The following is a 17792-nucleotide window of genomic DNA, read 5'->3' as shown; positions in this document are numbered from 1 at the left end:
ATTCCAAGCTGCTTTGTGTTGCTTTGTTTGAAAACTGAGTTTTCCCCGTGGTACTCTGGTATGTCAGTTTTCTATGTGTTGCACACAATTGCGGTATCTCAAATATGATGCCCAGGCTGGCCCAAACTTCACATCTGATGCATACCTGTATGTCAGTATTCTGTGCCAGCTAGTGGGAATTATAATGTCCTGTTTTATAGCTTGATGTACAGTCATGTGTAAACAAAACAAAAAAAAAAAGTTCAAATTCAAATTTTTGATGTATCAGGACATGTTAAAGAGGTCTGAAAAGTCTGATCTTTAGGGGGAAGCAGTTTGTGGAAAAACTAAAACACCCTTACTGCTTTCATGAGCATTAAGAGGTGAGTAGAAGCCAGGTGCTGGTCTGTAGCGTTCAGAGGAAGGACTGTAAGGTTTCCAAATGCTTTGAAGTCTCTCGTGCTACAGTGAGAGAGATTATTTACAACCGTGTGGCAGCTGACAAGATTTAAGGAGGTGTTTGGTGATACTGCACAGTGGCATGTTTATCAAAAACCAAATATCTCAGACTAATTGTCAAGCATGCTGGTGGAGGCCTGACAATTTAAGCTTTGCTTTGCAGCCATGGGGACCTACAGACATTGAGTCTACCATGAAACTCCTCTGTGAACCAAAGTATTCTAGTGTTGAAGGTGAGACCATCGGTCTATTAGCTAAACCTTTGCTGAAACTGGGTAATGCAACAGAACGGCTGAAAATAAAAGAATCGAGGTGCTGCAGTGGCCCAGCCAGAGTCTAGACCTCAGCCGAGAGCTGTGCGTGAATGAATGCTTGCAAACCTCAAAGAAATGAAGCAATGTTGTAAGGAAAAGTGGACCAAAATTCCTCCACGATGATTTGAGAAAACGAAAAGGTCACACAGAAAATGATTACTTCAAGTTATTTGTGCTAAAGGTGGTTCTACAAGCCACCCAATCGTGGGGTTACACCTTGTCAGGAAAATTAAAAATACTGTTAGCGGATCAGGAGAAACTTGCAGACTGAAAACTGAAATGGTTTTGGGATGATCAGATTAGGTGGTTAAACTATATATAAACACACAAAAAAACAATATTGCTCACAAATTTCAATCTGAAGGCCGAGAGTCTCTTGGAAATGCCCCATAGCCAAGACAGCATTTCAACAACCCGGATGAAGGCCTCCATTTCTTCTTCTTCCTTTTTCTCACTCTGGAAACAAATGAGGGAGCAGAGTGAGAGAGGGCTCAATATCCAGCCAGGTCTGCCTGGGTAATGAAATGCCCACTGACTGCCTAAATCTGCCTGGTGCCATCATTCATCTGATTATGATGAGGTATTCTCCTCACTGGGCACATCACATGCACAAGATTCAATCAAACCTAATAACGACCATGCAGTTCACTCCCTGATGGAGTGGTCCGTGTGGGTTAGTTGATGTGAATGATTATTTTCAAGGGCATTCCTCAATGCTGACACAGAATATTCAAACAGGAAGAGGAGAGTGTCCAAACATGGGTTAGGTTTTTTTTTTTTTTTTTTATTATTATTATTTTTAGTAACATTACGTTCCCAGAGTGATTATCTAATCTGCTCAAAGAGAGAACAAAGCTTGTGGGTTGCTCTCGCACTACTCACATTTCACCGTGTAGGTGGTCCTGCCCACTTTTGATTAACAATAGGATTCAGCATTAAGAGCTGCTTTTGAACCTTTTTTGCAGAAACAGGGACTGAACTTTGACTTCTTCAAAGCAAAAATGATCCCACTCTTTTTAGCACATTTTCATACATCTTGGAATTACTTGCCAGTTAATTAAATAGTTGTCACTGGACATTTTGTTGGCATATTGTGGACTTTTGTCATGGGAAAATTGCGTGTTTGTATTAGTCCAATATGTTTTAATGCCAGTTAAAAGCTTTGGAATGCCACTGTAATACAGAGCTCATGGAGGTAGTAATGTTGAACAGTTGGGTGGCTTCAGCACAAAGAAAGGTTACGTGCCCTAGCATAACATGCATGTAATTCCCCCCCAGTGACTGTGCCTTGCTCTCTCCTGCCTTGGGTGCCACCCTTTCTACTCAGCGAGTAGGCCAGAGTACTTAAGGTAGAGGGGAGCTTCAGTGCCAGAGAGCCTTTGCTTTGCAGCTGGTCAGCTGTGTGTGTACATGCTCCTATTCAGTGGAAGGGAGGGGGGGGACTTAAGGTTTTTTTTTTTTTTTTAGTCACTTAAGCTTTGTTTTGACCAACTTCCTGGTTCTGTTGTGTTTTTCTTCTTTTAGTGGTGATGGCAGCTTGTCCGTCTCTTTTAGTTTAATTATTCAAATTATTCATAAAAGCCTCCTTTAAAAAAAAAAAATGGATACAATGTTTCAACTTGTGTTCAAAGTGCGGACTTCAAACTGCGCTCCAGTTTTTAAATTGTTGATAGGCCAAGTGTAGCCAGAGTTATGATCAGTAATTTAAGCCATGCTTTTTCCGGTATGTTGTCGTCATGTTTGATGCAGGAAGAAACAGTAAAAACAGAATATTCACTAGCAGGTTGTGCTCAGTGGAAGAAGACCAACCAATCAAAAAAATTATATGGCAATGCGTGGCATTCGGTGGTTGAGGGACAGGTGACAGTTGGTGGCGATATAGACAGACAGCGATATAGATGGTGAATTTTGAAATTTGAGAGATTTGTGACATTTAGCATGTTTGGAGTGTGTAGTTGGTGTGTTGTGTAGTCGTGGATGAGGCAGATGCTGACAAAAAGCCACCAAAGACAGACTCAAATGTAAACGCTGTCTCTGTAAACTGTTAACAGTTTTTTTTTGTAGCAACACAAATAATTTGTGTGGAATCTTATTGTGACACCTCATTGTTCTGTAAATAATTGTACAAAAAAATGCCTGAGGCACGGCCTGCATTTTAGAGTTTTATTATTATAGTTTATAAATAGTTGTGTGTAACTTTGTTTGCTAAATTTGTCTGTAAGTTTTTGAAATTTACAACTTATATTTGTATTGTAAGTTTTTTGGATGTATTTAACTTTGATACAAAGGAGCTAGCACTGCTGTTGCATCATATTTACAATGTAAGAATATGATCATGAGCACATGATGCATAAATAAAATTGAGGAAAGAATAAATGTAGTACTATAGGTACTAGTATGGTTAGCTGACTCAGTATTTTAAATGCTGAAAACAACAATGGAGGTCTGTGTGTCAGTACACAGTAGCTTGCATACCTGCTCGGGTTCGAGGACGTGAGCGTTGAGTCCTATTTAACTCAGTGTTTGAGTATCAATTATTAGCAATAAACACAACCTGAGGCTTAAGAAGGTCTGGCCATTAAATTGTTTTTCCACATTTATAGTCTGTAATTATGCACAGATTTTTTTTTTTTTAGATTGGTTACTTAGTCCTCTGCTCAGGGGACATAAGTGCATCAGCACAATATCTCAGGAAGTAATTGTTAATTGTTTCATTTCAGGTAATTTTCAAAATAATAAGTTTTTGATTACCTTCTTTTTTTGTCTTTCTTTTAAAAACAGACCTCTAATTTAAACCCTGTATCTGGGTGCAGCTGAATATACTGGGCTGATGATGAGCCCAGGAGAGAGTGCTTTCATACTTGTTTGTATTTAATACAATTTCAGTGACTGTACTGAACATGCTTTTAAATGTTCTTGTTTCTATCACTGTGTGTCACTGTTATGTACTGCTGTTGTTTTTCAACCAGACCTTACTTTGAGATAATTCCTTTAAATCTGGCAAACAAAAATTTGGGCATAAAACTCGAGGATTATTTGATTAGAATTAGGGCTGCAACCATTCACTGAGTAACTCGAATTACTTGATTATTAAAAAAAATCCTTTGTGCAAATTTTTTTGCTTCAATGCTGTGTTTAAACTCTGCAGCACTCAGGCGTCACCATGTAAAGCCCGAGCGTTTCACCCATATTTGTGACTAAAAATAGACCTGCAACAGAAATGCATAAAGGAGCACGCGTGTGAATAAAAAGTATCACAACATTAAGCATGTGGATGAAAGAAAATGTTTTCTAGCATCCAAAACAGCAGCGCTTGCTCTTGTAATCACCATTAAAACCTTTACTGTCGGGAGCTCATCATCAAACCACCTGATCAACAACGTGAAGCAAAGAGAACTTTGTAGCTGCTCCATCCACCGCCGTCTGTTTCACACAGAGAAAATCTGCAGTAAAGATACAGAACTTAAATAAAATGTGCAGATGAAATGTGAACTTGATTGCTGAAAGCATACATTGAGCGAATCAGAACCAATTAACAAACCCATACAAATGTGATAATAATGTTGGATGATGATGAGCATGTCCTCACAATTAGCATGTGAGAGATGGGACAGGATGGGGACGCTGTGGCTCAGTAGGTAGAGCAGGCCATCAACTAATCAGAAGGTTGTTGGTTTGATCCTTGTCCCCTCCAGGCTGCATGTCAAAGAGTCTGTGGGAAAGATCCTGAGCCCCATTGAAAAAATAGGGAGAGACGGTTATCTGAGAACGAGGTTAGCAATATTTATCATAGGCACCAGCCCACGATGGTTTAGGCAATTTGCTTTTGTAGTCTTATTGACCACTCAAACACTCGACACTACGAGCCCCATTTAACCACACAATGAAAAAAAGGCAATCAGATATATACTTTATATATCCAGGATGACTAATTAAAATTTCTCATTTAAACATAATTTAGTCTTGTACTTGTCACATTCTTTAAGGATATTTGATCTCTTAGATCGGGTGGATGCTGAAATGACAGAGATGTTATTTCCTGAAGCTCCGCCCCCTGGAAAGGTGCTCTGAAGGGGAAGAGGACAGTGCATTTTCTTTTTTTTTCTCCCCTTTGGAAACTTTACTGTAGGTCTGGAGTTCTACACTTTAAAGGGAAATAAAAAATTAAAACTAAAACAGCAGTGACACAGATTGTAGACCGTTCATAAATCAGAATTTTTACTGGTTTTTTTGCTTTCTTTTTTGGGTCAGTATGTAGGCTGGTTATCGAGTAACATGAAGGGCAAACATAAGGCTCCAGTTAACATTAACTGCTATCAGATGTGATAATCAAACCAACAGTAATCAAATATGATCTGGATTGAGATATTTTTGTTTTTAGCATTTTTTCTGCGTATGCTAACAAACTCACAAATTAGCATCCGAGTCTTGTAGTAGGCGGTGGTACCATTACGCCGTTTCCCCATTAAACCTCCTAATGCAGAGTGGGGGATTCAGCTGGCTTCTTGAAACATTTCTGCTGCCACAAAATGAGGAAATTCACTCTCAACTAAAACCATATTTTTAAGATGTTTGCTTTTAGGTTTAGACTTTTCTACTAAAGACTCTTTACTGTTAATATGGCTGCTCTGTTGGAAGTGTGGGAGTGGTATTATTACCAGCACATATCCATAGTTACTGTAAAAGTACCTGCTGACAAGGTGATGTAGCTGCTGTAGTCAGTAACTTGGGCCACCTAGATGGAGATTCATTGTAACAGTTATCCAGATGCTGTGTATCATGTTTGCTCTCCCAGAAAAAGAAATGAGAGCTTTGAGCTCCTGGCCCTTTCATGGCTAGCTCCAGGCTAAATATTTCTAGAAAATTATACTTAAGTATAAATTGTAAATAATTGTAATTATAAATAATATTCTAAAGCCTAATATAGCCTATATGCAATAATGCATTTATGTCTTTGCTTTTGAGGGCTGCTTTGATCGATCTGCTCAGCAGTATTTGGTGAGTGTTACCCAAAAGCCTTCTTCAGGCTTCCCTCATTCGTGTAAAAAAATTACCATTTGTTTCATGTTTCAGCAACAGATTGGATCTTCATTTATTTTGACAGGACTGAATTGTGCTGAATGCGATACCTCTCTGCGGTGAAAATGAAATGGCTTTAATAAAACCGATGCATAATTGTGATATTTTACAGATATCTGATTGAAATGCAGTAATTGGTTTCCATTTTGCTTTGTCATTGCAAAGGCTCTTTAGTATTGGTTAGTGTTCAAACTGGGTTTACTTTAGATGTTTATACAACTTTTTGTTACTTTAAAAATGCTCTGTATCATTTTTTTATAATTTTTCTTTCCCCCCTCTTCTGTAAGTGTAGATGAAAATACAGTAAAAAAGAAAATCGCTGTGCTAAAGCAATATGATGTATATGCATTAGTCTTTTTAAGACTAATCTTTTTCATTCTTCTAAACAGACTGAGACATGCACTGATGTGTACACAAATCCTGGGCGGCATTAGCTCTCAAAGGTTGGCTGTATACTTCCTGGATCCCAGGAAGCCTGTGCAGCCTTAACACAAACTTCTAGCTTCGGAGTGTGAATGCAGTTTGGAAACTACTGAACCTCTCTGCCATGGATGAAGTACAGGACGAAGGGACACCGGCTCAACCCCACAGTGTGCTGGGATCACTTCCACTTCAGCTACTGCTGTGTGCGGTCGTTTGCTGGATGACTCCAGTGTTGATGCTGACATGCAGAGTATCCTAGACTCTGAGAGATTCAGCTCATCCAGCTAAATGACATTTAAAATGACAGCCAAATGAAACAGATCCTGGTTACAAACCAGAGGACATCAGGACTGTCCTTCAGCCTCGTGGAGTCAGATAACTCTTTGTACTTCTGGATACTCTCCTGAGTTTCAGTATACCTCTGAGGAACTACAGCTGCCATCTAGTTTGTCTCAGGGCTTGAAAGAAGATTCTTTCAAATAAAACAGTAAAGAATCTGATTGGGCCAAGTCCTGCATTGGGTATTAGACAATTTTACTTCCTGTTGCCACAGCGCCTTATTTTGCTAATAGCTCTTAAAATCACAAAAATTCAGTTTCTGTTTCTGCTTTGTTTTGTTTTTTGAAACAACCTCAAGGACTCCAGAGGTGTCTGTCACATGGTTATTATGTTAAACTGAAGTCCAGTTTTGTAATGTGAAATACTGACAAAAATACAGATACTTGGTTAAAGAAGCATGTTGTTCTTGTTGCCTTACTGTTTTTAGTGTTTAGAATTAATGCTGTAGGAGGTATCAATTAATCAGTTTTTTTTATATTAAGTTTAGGTTGATGTCAATAACACTAATTCATATATTGTAAATAAGTTCCATATTGGTTTATAATAGGGTTAATAATTATTAAAATGAAATCTGTGGGTTGTGATGGCAGGTCTGCTTCTTTGTTGAAATGCTGTGCAGATGAATTCGCTGATGCTTGGTGCCCTATTTTCCAAAAGACCCACTACAGTTTGCATAAAGGGAGGGGCGCAGCACTGATGATACTGTGATAAGTGTCACTCATTTAATTAGAAAGCACTTAGAAGATCCAAAAGCCTGTTTGCTGATTTTAGTTCTGCATTTGATACGGCTTGTCCACATCTGCTGGATCAGAAGCTTTTAAATTTCAAAATGAATCCCTTAATTATTAAATGGTTTTTATCTCTTTTGACAAACAGACAGACACACTCTCTATTTTTAAGATTAGGCTTAAAACTTTCCTTTATGATTAAGCTTATAGTTAGGGCTGGATCAGGTGACCCTGAACCATCCCTTAGTTATGCTGCTATAGGCCTAGGCTGCTGGGGGCTTCTTTTTCATTCATCTCTTTTTACTCTGTTTATACTTCACTCTGCATTTAATCATTAGTTATTATTAATCTCTGGCTCTCTTCCACAGCATGTCTTTTGTCCTGTCTCTCTCCCCTCACCCCCAACTGATCACAGCAGATGACTGCCCCTCCCTGAGCCTGGTTCTGCTGGAGGTTTCTTCCTGTTAAAAGGGAGTTTTTCCTTCCCACTGTCGCCAAGTGCTGCTCATAGGGGGTCATTTTTACTGTTGGGTTTTCTCTGTATTATTGTAGGGTCTTTACCCACAATACAAAGCGCCTTGAGGTGACTGTTGTGATTTGGCACTGTACAAATAAAATTGAATTCGATGTGATGGTAGCCTTGTCTTGCTCGCTTACAGTAAAGTCAAAATCGAGTGTCGGGAAACTAGTAAAAAATAGTCATGAAAATCATAGGAAACAGAGTACCAGTTGTTCCAATCAAAATATGAGACAATTGTTCCACATCAGGCTCATAAATTTGTTAAGGATCCATCCTTTTTCCAGAGTACGAGTTATCTTCTGGGAGACGTTATCGAGCAAGTAGCTGCAAAACAAACCACTACAAGCTCTTATTTCTCCCAATATCTATTGCACTATTAATTAAGGACTCAGTGCAGTTTAAAATGGCCGGAGCCACGATGCCGTGCATTTGAATATTTGCCGGAGATGAATGTTTATTGGAGTGTATGTGGGAAACTATTTTATTTTATTTTATTTCGCTTTGTGTGGGTCGATTTTTATTATGTGAATGTAGCTTTGTAGCAGTGTTTATCCAGGACAAATTTCCCATGTGGGACAATAAAGTTAATTTCCCATGTGGGACAATAAAGTTAATTCAATTTAATTAAAAATATATTTGTTTTAACATAAAGTAACCAAATAAACCTAACATAAAAAAGTTTAAACGTAAGCGTAACAATTTAAAATTAACATGAGATAACTATAAAGACTTGACATAAATGAAAAACTATATATATATATATATATATATATATATATATATATATATATATATATATATATATATATATATATATATATATATATATATATATATATATATATATATATATATATATATATATCATGGTGATCTAATAAAATAAAATTGTGCAATAGTAATAAAATACTTATGATGACTAAACACAGACACAGGGAAAACATGCAAACTCCATTCAAACAGGGCCACTGCCATCCAGAAGATTTGAACCAGAAATCTTCTTTCTGCGAGGCAAACACTGCACCACTGTGCTGAGAAGGCTGTAGAGCTGGAGGAAGATTTATGAATGCTTTCATGCTGCAGCTTCTGTGCTCATGTTGACCTACAAATCATGCATCAAATTGTTTGCCAACTCACATATAGGCTGCTGACAAATTATAGGAAAAGTGACATAGTGTCCCAGTAAGGTTTTAACTCACCAGAGCAGTTTCAGTGTGACTTCACTTTCATTCTTAGTTTCTGGAATGCTACTTGAGTACCATTCTTTCCAGAGATATTCATGATGGCAGTGATGAAGACCACTGTCTAACATGCTGGGCCAAACAAAGTAATTATTTTGAGCAGACATCCAGAGGCTATAGCTTATTATAGATCATTTCCATCCTCATCAGACCATTACCATGCACAGCAAAACAGAGTTAACACTGTAGAGATCAAGGCTTTCATATTTTCTTATTTGTCACTCAATTGTATGTGATACCTTCACATATTAAAAACATGGTATACTACCTCTTAATGGATCCTGTCTTATCTTTTAATGTATCCTATCCTATCTCATTCAAAGAAAGCTTTTTCACAAGTAGCATTTTTAATGTTTTTATCTTCTTTATTAAGCACACTGAGGTTACATGTAATAAAATATGCTATATAAATTAAATTACCAGTGCCATTGCCATAAGAAATATGACTCTTTCTTTCTCTGATCCTCTGACCTCTTCTCCCCAGCAGTGAGCCCCAGCTGTGGCCGGTGGGCATGGTTTTGGAGGGTAGCTCAGAGGCGCTGTGTCCCCCCCCATCTCTGGAGCTGCGCCCATCCTGCAACAAGAGCCAGCCCTCGCCTCTTCTTGGCTCAAGCTCACAACCCCATGACGGAGTCTTTCCTGAGGACAAGGATCCCGTAAAGTATGGCGAGCTCATCGTCTTGGGGTATGATACTGAAGTGACGTCTCTCCTAATGTACACTGTCTTCATAAATCTGCTTATGGTTAGGTATAATGGTGCTGTTTAAAGTCGGAATTCCGAATTTCCAAGTTCCCAGTTATCAACTGGAATGGTCAATCAAGTTGGACTTTCAACTCGGAAAGTCAGAGCAGCCCCACCAACCTCAAGTTAACAACCCAAGATGGTATTAATGCACATAAACATTAGGAAAACTATAAAACTTTAAATCTGTACTTCCACTGTTGAATACCTGACTTTCTACATCAGCCATACACAGAGCAATGACTAGGTTCTGTCTGAACATGCTCAACTTCGGAATGACGTCACTCCCAGCTCTGATTTCCGAGGTAAATGGAACACAGCATTAGATATGAGTACATCCATTAAACTGATCAGCATAGCTCAAAGTAGCATGAAGGTTTCTGCTAAACCAAAGCAACCAACTCAACTCAGCTCAGCTCAACTTTTACTGTCAATTGCTGCCGAGTGTACAAGACAGGCGGAGAACCAAAATTACGTTTCCCACGACCCACAGTGTGCAAAGAAGGTGTTCAATATAAAATAGGAAATATACAATATATACTCAAAATGTACACAATATATACACAGTAGCACACTATATACACAGTAACTCTACACAGTAATAGTAACTGACAGCAGCAACACATTGGCTGTAAAATAAATAAAAATAAGTAACAATGAGTAATAAAGTAAGGTGGCTGGTGCTGGAGGATATGTTGAAAGTGTCTGTGTGTGTGTGTGTGTGTGTGTGTGTGTGTGTGTGTGTGTGTGTGTGTGTGTGTGTGTGTGTGTGTGTGTGTGTGTGTGTTCGTGTTTGTGCAGCAGATTACAATCTAGTGTCCTGGGTAGCAGAGGGCAGAGAGTTCAGTTCAGCCTGGTGGGAGAAGCTGTTGCTCAGTCTAGTGGAGGAGGCCCGGAGGCTCCTGAACCTCCTCCCTGATGCAAGGAGACTGAAGAGGCTGCGTGAGGGGTGGGTGGGGTCGCCCACAATGCTGGCTGCCCTGTGGGAAGAGCGGGTGTTGTATATGTCTTGGAGGGAGCAGAGTGGGGCACCAATGATCTTTCTAGCAGCCTTCACTATGCGCTGCAGGGTCTTCCGTTCGGAGGCTGTGCAGCTTCCGAACCACACAGTAATGCAGCTGGTTAGGACGCTCTCAGCAATGTCCCTGTAAAAAGTGACCATGATGGATGCTGGAGTTCTCATTCTCCTCAGTTTGCAGAGGAAGTAGAGGCGTTGTTGGCCAGCGCAGTAAAGTTGGTGGTCCAGGAGAGATCATCTGAGATGTGCACACCCAAAAATTTGGTGCTGCTCACCCTCGCTACTGTAGAGCCATTGATAGTTAGAGGGGCTGCTGGGTGTGTGATCTTCTAAAATCAATGACCATCTCCTTTGTGTTACCCACATTTAGGGATAGGTTCTTGTCTCTGCACCATATGGCCAGTCTGCTCACCTCGCTCCTGTACTGGGTCTTGTCGTTGTTGTTGGTGAGACCCACAGCTATTGTATCAGCCGCAAACTTGATGAAGAGGTTGGTATTGTGGATGGGAGTGCAGTCATGAGTCAGCAAAGTAGAAAGCAGGGGGCTGAGCACATATCCCTGAGGGGCTCCTGTGCTCAGCAAGATGGTGCTTGAGGTGTTGCTGCCTGTGGTCTCCCAGTGAGAAAGTCCAGCAGCCTTTTGCATAGTGAAGCGCTGAGGCCAGACAGTCCAGTTTGTGAACAAGTTGCTGAGGGATGATGGTGAGCTGAAATCTATGAACAGCATTCTGACATGGGAATCTTTTCTGTCCAGGTGCTGTAAAGATGTTGATGCACCATGTGTTTTATTGATAATCAAGAAAACACATGATGATGATGATGATGCATGTCTGGAGAAGCAATGATTTCAAAAGTTCAGGGAACAGGCCCATAACAATCAAAAAACATATCTGATTCAAGTTTGGCATTGAGGACAAGGATATCTTCTTGTGTGCTTCTGAACCTCTTTCTGTCATGTAACACTGTGAACACAAACATGGCGAAACCAGAGAGAAAATTCCAACAAGGAAATAAACTCAAAATACTGTAACCCCACAAAACTCAAAACTCTGGGTCCAAGCCCCCGGGGACCGTGACACTTTCAGTGTGGCTATGGTTTTTTAGCGTGCTCTTAAAAGTCCAGTTGTCCACTTAAAATGACCACTTGCATTTGCACATCTGGAAATTTGTCAGTCAGGCAAAATTAGAATTGCCTGACCGGGTTCCAGTGATTGGTGGAGGTTGATGGCAGTTGCTGGGAAAATGATTGCTAAAGCTCCAGTCAGCAACCCTCTGGAAAAACGTGTATTTCCCAAACGGTTGGCAAAAACCTCTTTGTTATTGCTTTGTATTATTAATGACCAAATTGCTTTGGTCGCTGGCATATTTCTGTGGTCATAGTTTCAATAGAAGTGGCAGTCTTGTCTACAAACATTGTCCAGCTACTTTGAGCTGTAGTGAAACTGTGAGAAGTACAACACAAACTGGAAACTGAGAACTTTCACCTTCCATGTAAAAGTTGGGCTTTTGAAAACATGCTGGCTACAGTACTGAGATTTAGCTTTTAAGGCAGACTTACTCCACTTCCTGTTGCAGCCATGGCTATCTGCTAGCAACCAATATAATCACTAAGAGGTTTTTGGTGCAGTACCTTCTTTTCAATTGATGTCACCCAGCAAGAGCCAGCAACTTCCAGGAGCCACTGCCAACCTAGTAGCCGGTGGTCGTATCATGTCTAACATAGTTGACAACTCTGATCCAAAGACATTTTTAGAAACCTGGGCATTATCTGTTATCTTTGATCAACATCTGTTTCTCAACCGGCTTGTCAGAAGTCTTGAAATTGTCTTCTAACCACGGCAATATGTCCATAGATTAGAAATATTTCCGAGGTCAGACCAGAGACAAGAGATTAAGGGAGCCTGAGCAACTGTGACCTCACAAAAAGCAGAGGTGACCAAAACTAGTGTCCGCCATATTTGTTTGTCTGTTCAGAGCTGTCAAGTGCTGGTGTTTATAATTATTGCAAGCATACACACATGAGAGATCGCACTCTCAACAACGTAAATGATTCTTTCGGGTCATATTTATTCTGCTCTATGGTGAATTTAAATAAAGGGAGGATCATAACATTGTGAATTACATGTTGAGTTTTTTGTCCTTGTTTAATTCTGCTCCCCGCTTGCTTTTTTTTCTTTTTAATTGTCCTGTTAAATCCCTTCACATGGTGGAAAATTTTAATGTTTGCATAAAATGTCAAAAACACATGAATGAGCTTGTTCTCATGGATGCCACATGGCAAGAGATCTACAACACAGGATTTCAAGAATGCAGATAAAATGCGGCAGTCCTAGGTTGAGGGGTGACAAATTGAATCTGACACTTTCAAAGTTCTTGCCAAGGGTGACATGAAGAAGAGCTCCAGGCTGAAACTCTTTCAGGACTGTAAACAGGGCCTGTGGGGAATCTCTACTGGTGAGGGATGTGATGCACATCTCACACAGCTTGTATCTCTGAGGACTGGATAAACTCTTCCGAATGACAGCTCCAGCAATTTATGTACATGCTTGGGTCTTCATACTGTTCATGGATGAGCACAGGGTCTCCTCCCAGGTGGGGTTCTCTCTCTCAGGTGCACTAGATCCCTCCAGGTTTTCTTGTGAAAGAGCTTTTGTTGCAACGGGAGCAGGGACATATGATGCTACAGTATGAGTTTGGGATTTTCTTCAATCTCCCAGGATGATGCTTCACAGTTTACTCTGGGTGAAATGGAATCCAGCAGCTCTGATGTTGATGCTGCCGATGCCAGTCATCTCAGGGCTACCAAGTAGCCATGCAGGGTAGGATGATCATTAAAACTATTCTCAAATGATGCAATGCAGGTTCTCTAATGGATAAATGTGTAAAGCTTTCAAAGGCACAGGAAGGACATGACCTTTTGCCAAACCAGCTCCTCACGCAGGTAACAGAAACCACTCAGACACAAGTGCCAGCCCTCGTGCAAAGAGAGACTCCTGCAGATCCTCTGTTTTTCAGTTGGATGAAAATTTCCAGGATGCCACAAAGTCAGAAAAGGATGAGAATATTGCCACTGCATCTACAAAGTTTCTCCTGGTCACTGCATGCTTGGGAGGATGACAACTGACTGCACTGGAAGTAGCAAAGTCCCAAATAGCATCAGCAGTTTCCAGGAAGATAGCCATGTCCCTGACTTCAGCCATGTACCAAGAATTCATTGGTGCAGCCACCGAGTGAGAGAACACTTGTGCAGCAAGCAAAACCTTCTTCTTTCCTTTGGAAGGGTGGTAATGTTCTGAGGTCCACTTGGGGAGCAGGAGCGTTGTGTTTTGGCTGTCCAGTGCCCACACATGGAGTAAATGAGACCATTTGGCCGTCCGAGCCACACCATCCAGAGTGAACTGAATGTCTTTCGTCATGAAATGGTTCATCAAGTTTTTGAGGAGGTGGGGAGGGTTGGGGATGATGTAACAGTTTTGGCCACTGATGGAAGCAGAGGGTGAATCAGGACTCACCCCCAGGCTGTCCACATACTTCCACTGGGAGCTCTGCTGGTCCATCACTATGGCAAAAACAGTTAGTCCAGCAGAGGACAGGAGATGGACAGCTTCACAGATAATCTTGTGGATCTCAGATCCCCCAGCACCTGCTTACAACACAGGGTAACTCCTTGCACCATCAGGACAACAGCTTCAGCAATCGTCATACTCTGCACAAAAGGACCCAGATCTTCAAAGCCAGAGATGACATCCTGCTTCTTGTAGCTGCGATGGACTCAGTTTCATCCCATTAAGGAACAGGCTGACATACTTTTCATGCTTGTCCAGAGCTTGAGCACGGAGGTGAAGCATCTCCAGCAGTCATGGGCAGAATCCCACAGAACGAATCATGTCACAATACCACAATACTATCGTACTGTCCCCCAAAAAGGAGAAAGCTTGCTCGTGGACTACATGTAAGCCAGGGGATTTGGACATATTAAATCAACTTGTCGCTATTCACACTCACTGACCCACTGACTCACAGCATTGGGCACTTATTTATCTTTGTCATTTGGAAATCAATGGAGTCTGTACTTCTGATCCATCCTGGGGTCAATGGAAGTTTCGCTGTTATTGCTGCAGTTGATGGTACAGCAAAATCAGTTACCTTTGGTGTTCATTCCTGCAGAAATTCAGAAATCTTGTAGACAAATAAAATTTCAGATGCAAAACACACTGAGCAAGAATTCACTTAAATAGAACGTGTTTGACAAACTAGGTTAAAAGATCTTAAAAAGCACCACATCATGCCATGATCTCAAGAACAGATGAGAAATAAAGTCTTTGACATCTAAGGCTTTTAAGGCTTTGGGACTCCAGTAAATCATGGTGAGAGTCATTATTGACAAACGAAGAAAAACTCATCCAGGAGTTCACAAATGAACCCAGAAAAACATTTAAAGAACTGCAGGCCTCACCTGTCTCAGTTAAGGTCAGTGTTTGTGATTCAACAGTAAGAGAGAGACTGGGCAATAGTGGCAGAGCTCCAAGGCAAAAGCCACTGCTGACCAAAGTGAACACAAAGGCTCATCTCACATTTGCCACAAAACGACTCAATGATCCCGAAGACATTATCGCTTTTACAACAGTTATCGCAAACACTTGATTGCAGGTCTTGGTGCCAAGGGTGGCACAACCAGTTAGCAGCTGCCTTCCTTGCTTTGTCACCTGAATTTCATACATACCATATCAAAAGGATTGGTGTCACACTCCAATGAACACATCGGGAGCACGTCGGTGTCTTGCCCAAGGATACTTTGGCATGCAAACTGGAGCAGCACTTCGTCAGGAAGTAGACAAAAATAGGTGTCGCTTCAGCAGCCATGCAGGGCATTTCCAGCTTCTCTCATCAACAAATGGATTGCTGGTTAGTGTTAACCTATTCTTCAAACCTGAATGCCAACATCATCCTCTCAGTTCAAAAACCCATCACTGATAAAGAGCTGGTAAGATGACATATAGCTTGTGGTGGTATCCTTGTGTTTTCCCTCACTATTGAGGTTTCTTTCCCCTGTTATTTCAGCTGTTGCTCTTCCTAAGTTCCTAAGTTTTCTGCCCTTTGAGAGCCCTCAAGCCTTTATTGCAGGCTTTCTCTTCTCTCTCCTGGCCTTCAAGCCTTTATCACAAACTTCTTCTTCTCGCTCCTGGTCCTCAATGGCCCTCGAGCCTTTATTGTAGGCTTTCTCTTCTATCTCCTGGCCTATGTAGCCCTGAAGCCTTTTCACAAACCTCCTGTCCTTCCTCCTGGCTTTCACTGACCCTCAAGAATTATCACAGGCTTATTTCTCTGTTCTGCTTTTATTTATTTGACCATTTGAATCCAAAGCCTTCTCTCAGTTGCCTTTCTTCACCATACTTATTTAAGCCAGTGTTATGGCAATAATCTGTGCCTTTAAAATTATGTTGCAGCTAACCTATGATATGATTTATTTTCCCTAGAACTTCCCTGCCATTCTAAAACTACTCTAATGTCTTTTCTGGGGCACTTCCTGCCATTGTTGGACTCTGCTTCAGAGTCTGATCAATCATCCTCTGTTCCACGTGCTTTAAATCTCAGTGCTCTTCTGTCATTCTGCCTTTCAGACTGTCATTCGTGTGACCCCCCCCATCCTCGCCATCTCCACCTCATCCTGGCCTGTTAGAGATTCTCATCCAAGGGTCCACCTGCTTCATCTCTGCCACCGCCAGTGTCTAGACTCCTCGGGTCGGTCCTGTCCTGCTTCCTACCATTACTGGACTCCACTTTGCTATGTAGCTTCATCAGAGTCTAGTGGCCAAACAATTTATTCTTCAATAAATCATGTTCAATTTTTTTCAAATCATCTCTCCTTGTTGAGTTTATAAATCACTACACCATATACTTCTACATCAGTCTTGTGGAATATTTTCTTTCTGCCAAACAGATTTGAACAGATCTGTCAATATTCTGGTTGTTGTGTCTAAGTCAAGTTCAGGGAGCTCGTCAGTGCCTATTGCCTTGCTGTTCTCCAGACTTTTAACCTCCTGAGATCCTGCGTCCACATATGGGGACATTACATTTTGGCTTTACTGCACCTAATACTTCATTGTGCTCAATAGTATTTTATACTTTGTTAAGTCATGTTGTTTTTGTTGTGTTATGCTATAAAATAACCCCAGTGTCCACATCTGAGGACATCTTTTTTTTTCTTACAAAAGTATGAAACAACCATGTAACAAAATACAACTTCCTGTTCAAAGAGGAAGCTTAGTATATATACATTTCAGGTCCATCTAATCACAAATATCTAGGTGAAATTGAAAATGCATCGCAAACAGGAGCTCGGGTCTCAGGAGGTTAATGTTGTTTCTTTTTTCATTTTCTGTTGGCAGGATGATTACTAGGTCTTCAGGGCTGGATCAGAGTGGTTCAGTACCTTCTGACAGTATTTTGTCCATCTTTTGGATGTTCCCTGCTTTATTGATATTCTTTTACACTCTCTGTCCTTTATTGGAGTTGATCTGTTTGGATTTTCTCCACTCAGTTGTGTGATCTTGTACACTGTGCTTCGTTACTACTGCTTCTCCTGCATTTCTGACATAATCATGCTTACAGTATCTTGCATTTTTCTTTATAACCTTTCTTTCTGTGTACAAGATTTACACAGAAAGAAAGGTTATACACATTGAGTTTGAGTATAATGAAATGTGCTATATAAATAAAATTGCCATTATGATAGCATATGAGGGTAGGTCCCTGTGAGAGGACAGGTCTCCCAGATCCCATCTGAGGATGTCCAGGTCAGCACTGAATTAGACGGCTCTTGGTGTCTCATACATGGCGTTCCATGTTTCTTCACAGACTTTGTTTATTTTTCAGAAAACTTTCCATCACTCTTCTGGTGTGCTGGAGTGGAGTTTGTTCAGAAGACATCATCTTGCTATTATTGCTAA

At 40.7% G+C, this 17792-nt stretch overlaps 1 protein-coding gene across 2 annotated transcripts in view; it reads left to right on the top strand.

Annotated features, from left to right (window-relative positions):
* Positions 1-17792, top strand: part of peli3 (pellino E3 ubiquitin protein ligase family member 3) — a 48074-nt gene that overhangs the window by 15315 nt on the left and 14967 nt on the right. The window contains exon 2 of one of the 2 annotated variants that reach the window (XM_030723271.1): positions 9570-9767. In XM_030723271.1, the coding sequence (XP_030579131.1) occupies positions 9595-9767 (173 nt within the window). In that variant the 5' untranslated portion in view covers positions 9570-9594. Of the gene's footprint in view, positions 1-9566; positions 9768-17792 lie in introns of both variants that reach the window. The other variant, XM_030723270.1, reaches the window with a different exon arrangement.

Source organism: Archocentrus centrarchus, unplaced genomic scaffold (genome assembly GCF_007364275.1).
Source record: "Archocentrus centrarchus isolate MPI-CPG fArcCen1 unplaced genomic scaffold, fArcCen1 scaffold_24_ctg1, whole genome shotgun sequence".
NCBI lineage: Eukaryota > Metazoa > Chordata > Actinopteri > Cichliformes > Cichlidae > Archocentrus > Archocentrus centrarchus.
This window is presented reverse-complemented; position numbering and strand designations above follow the sequence as displayed.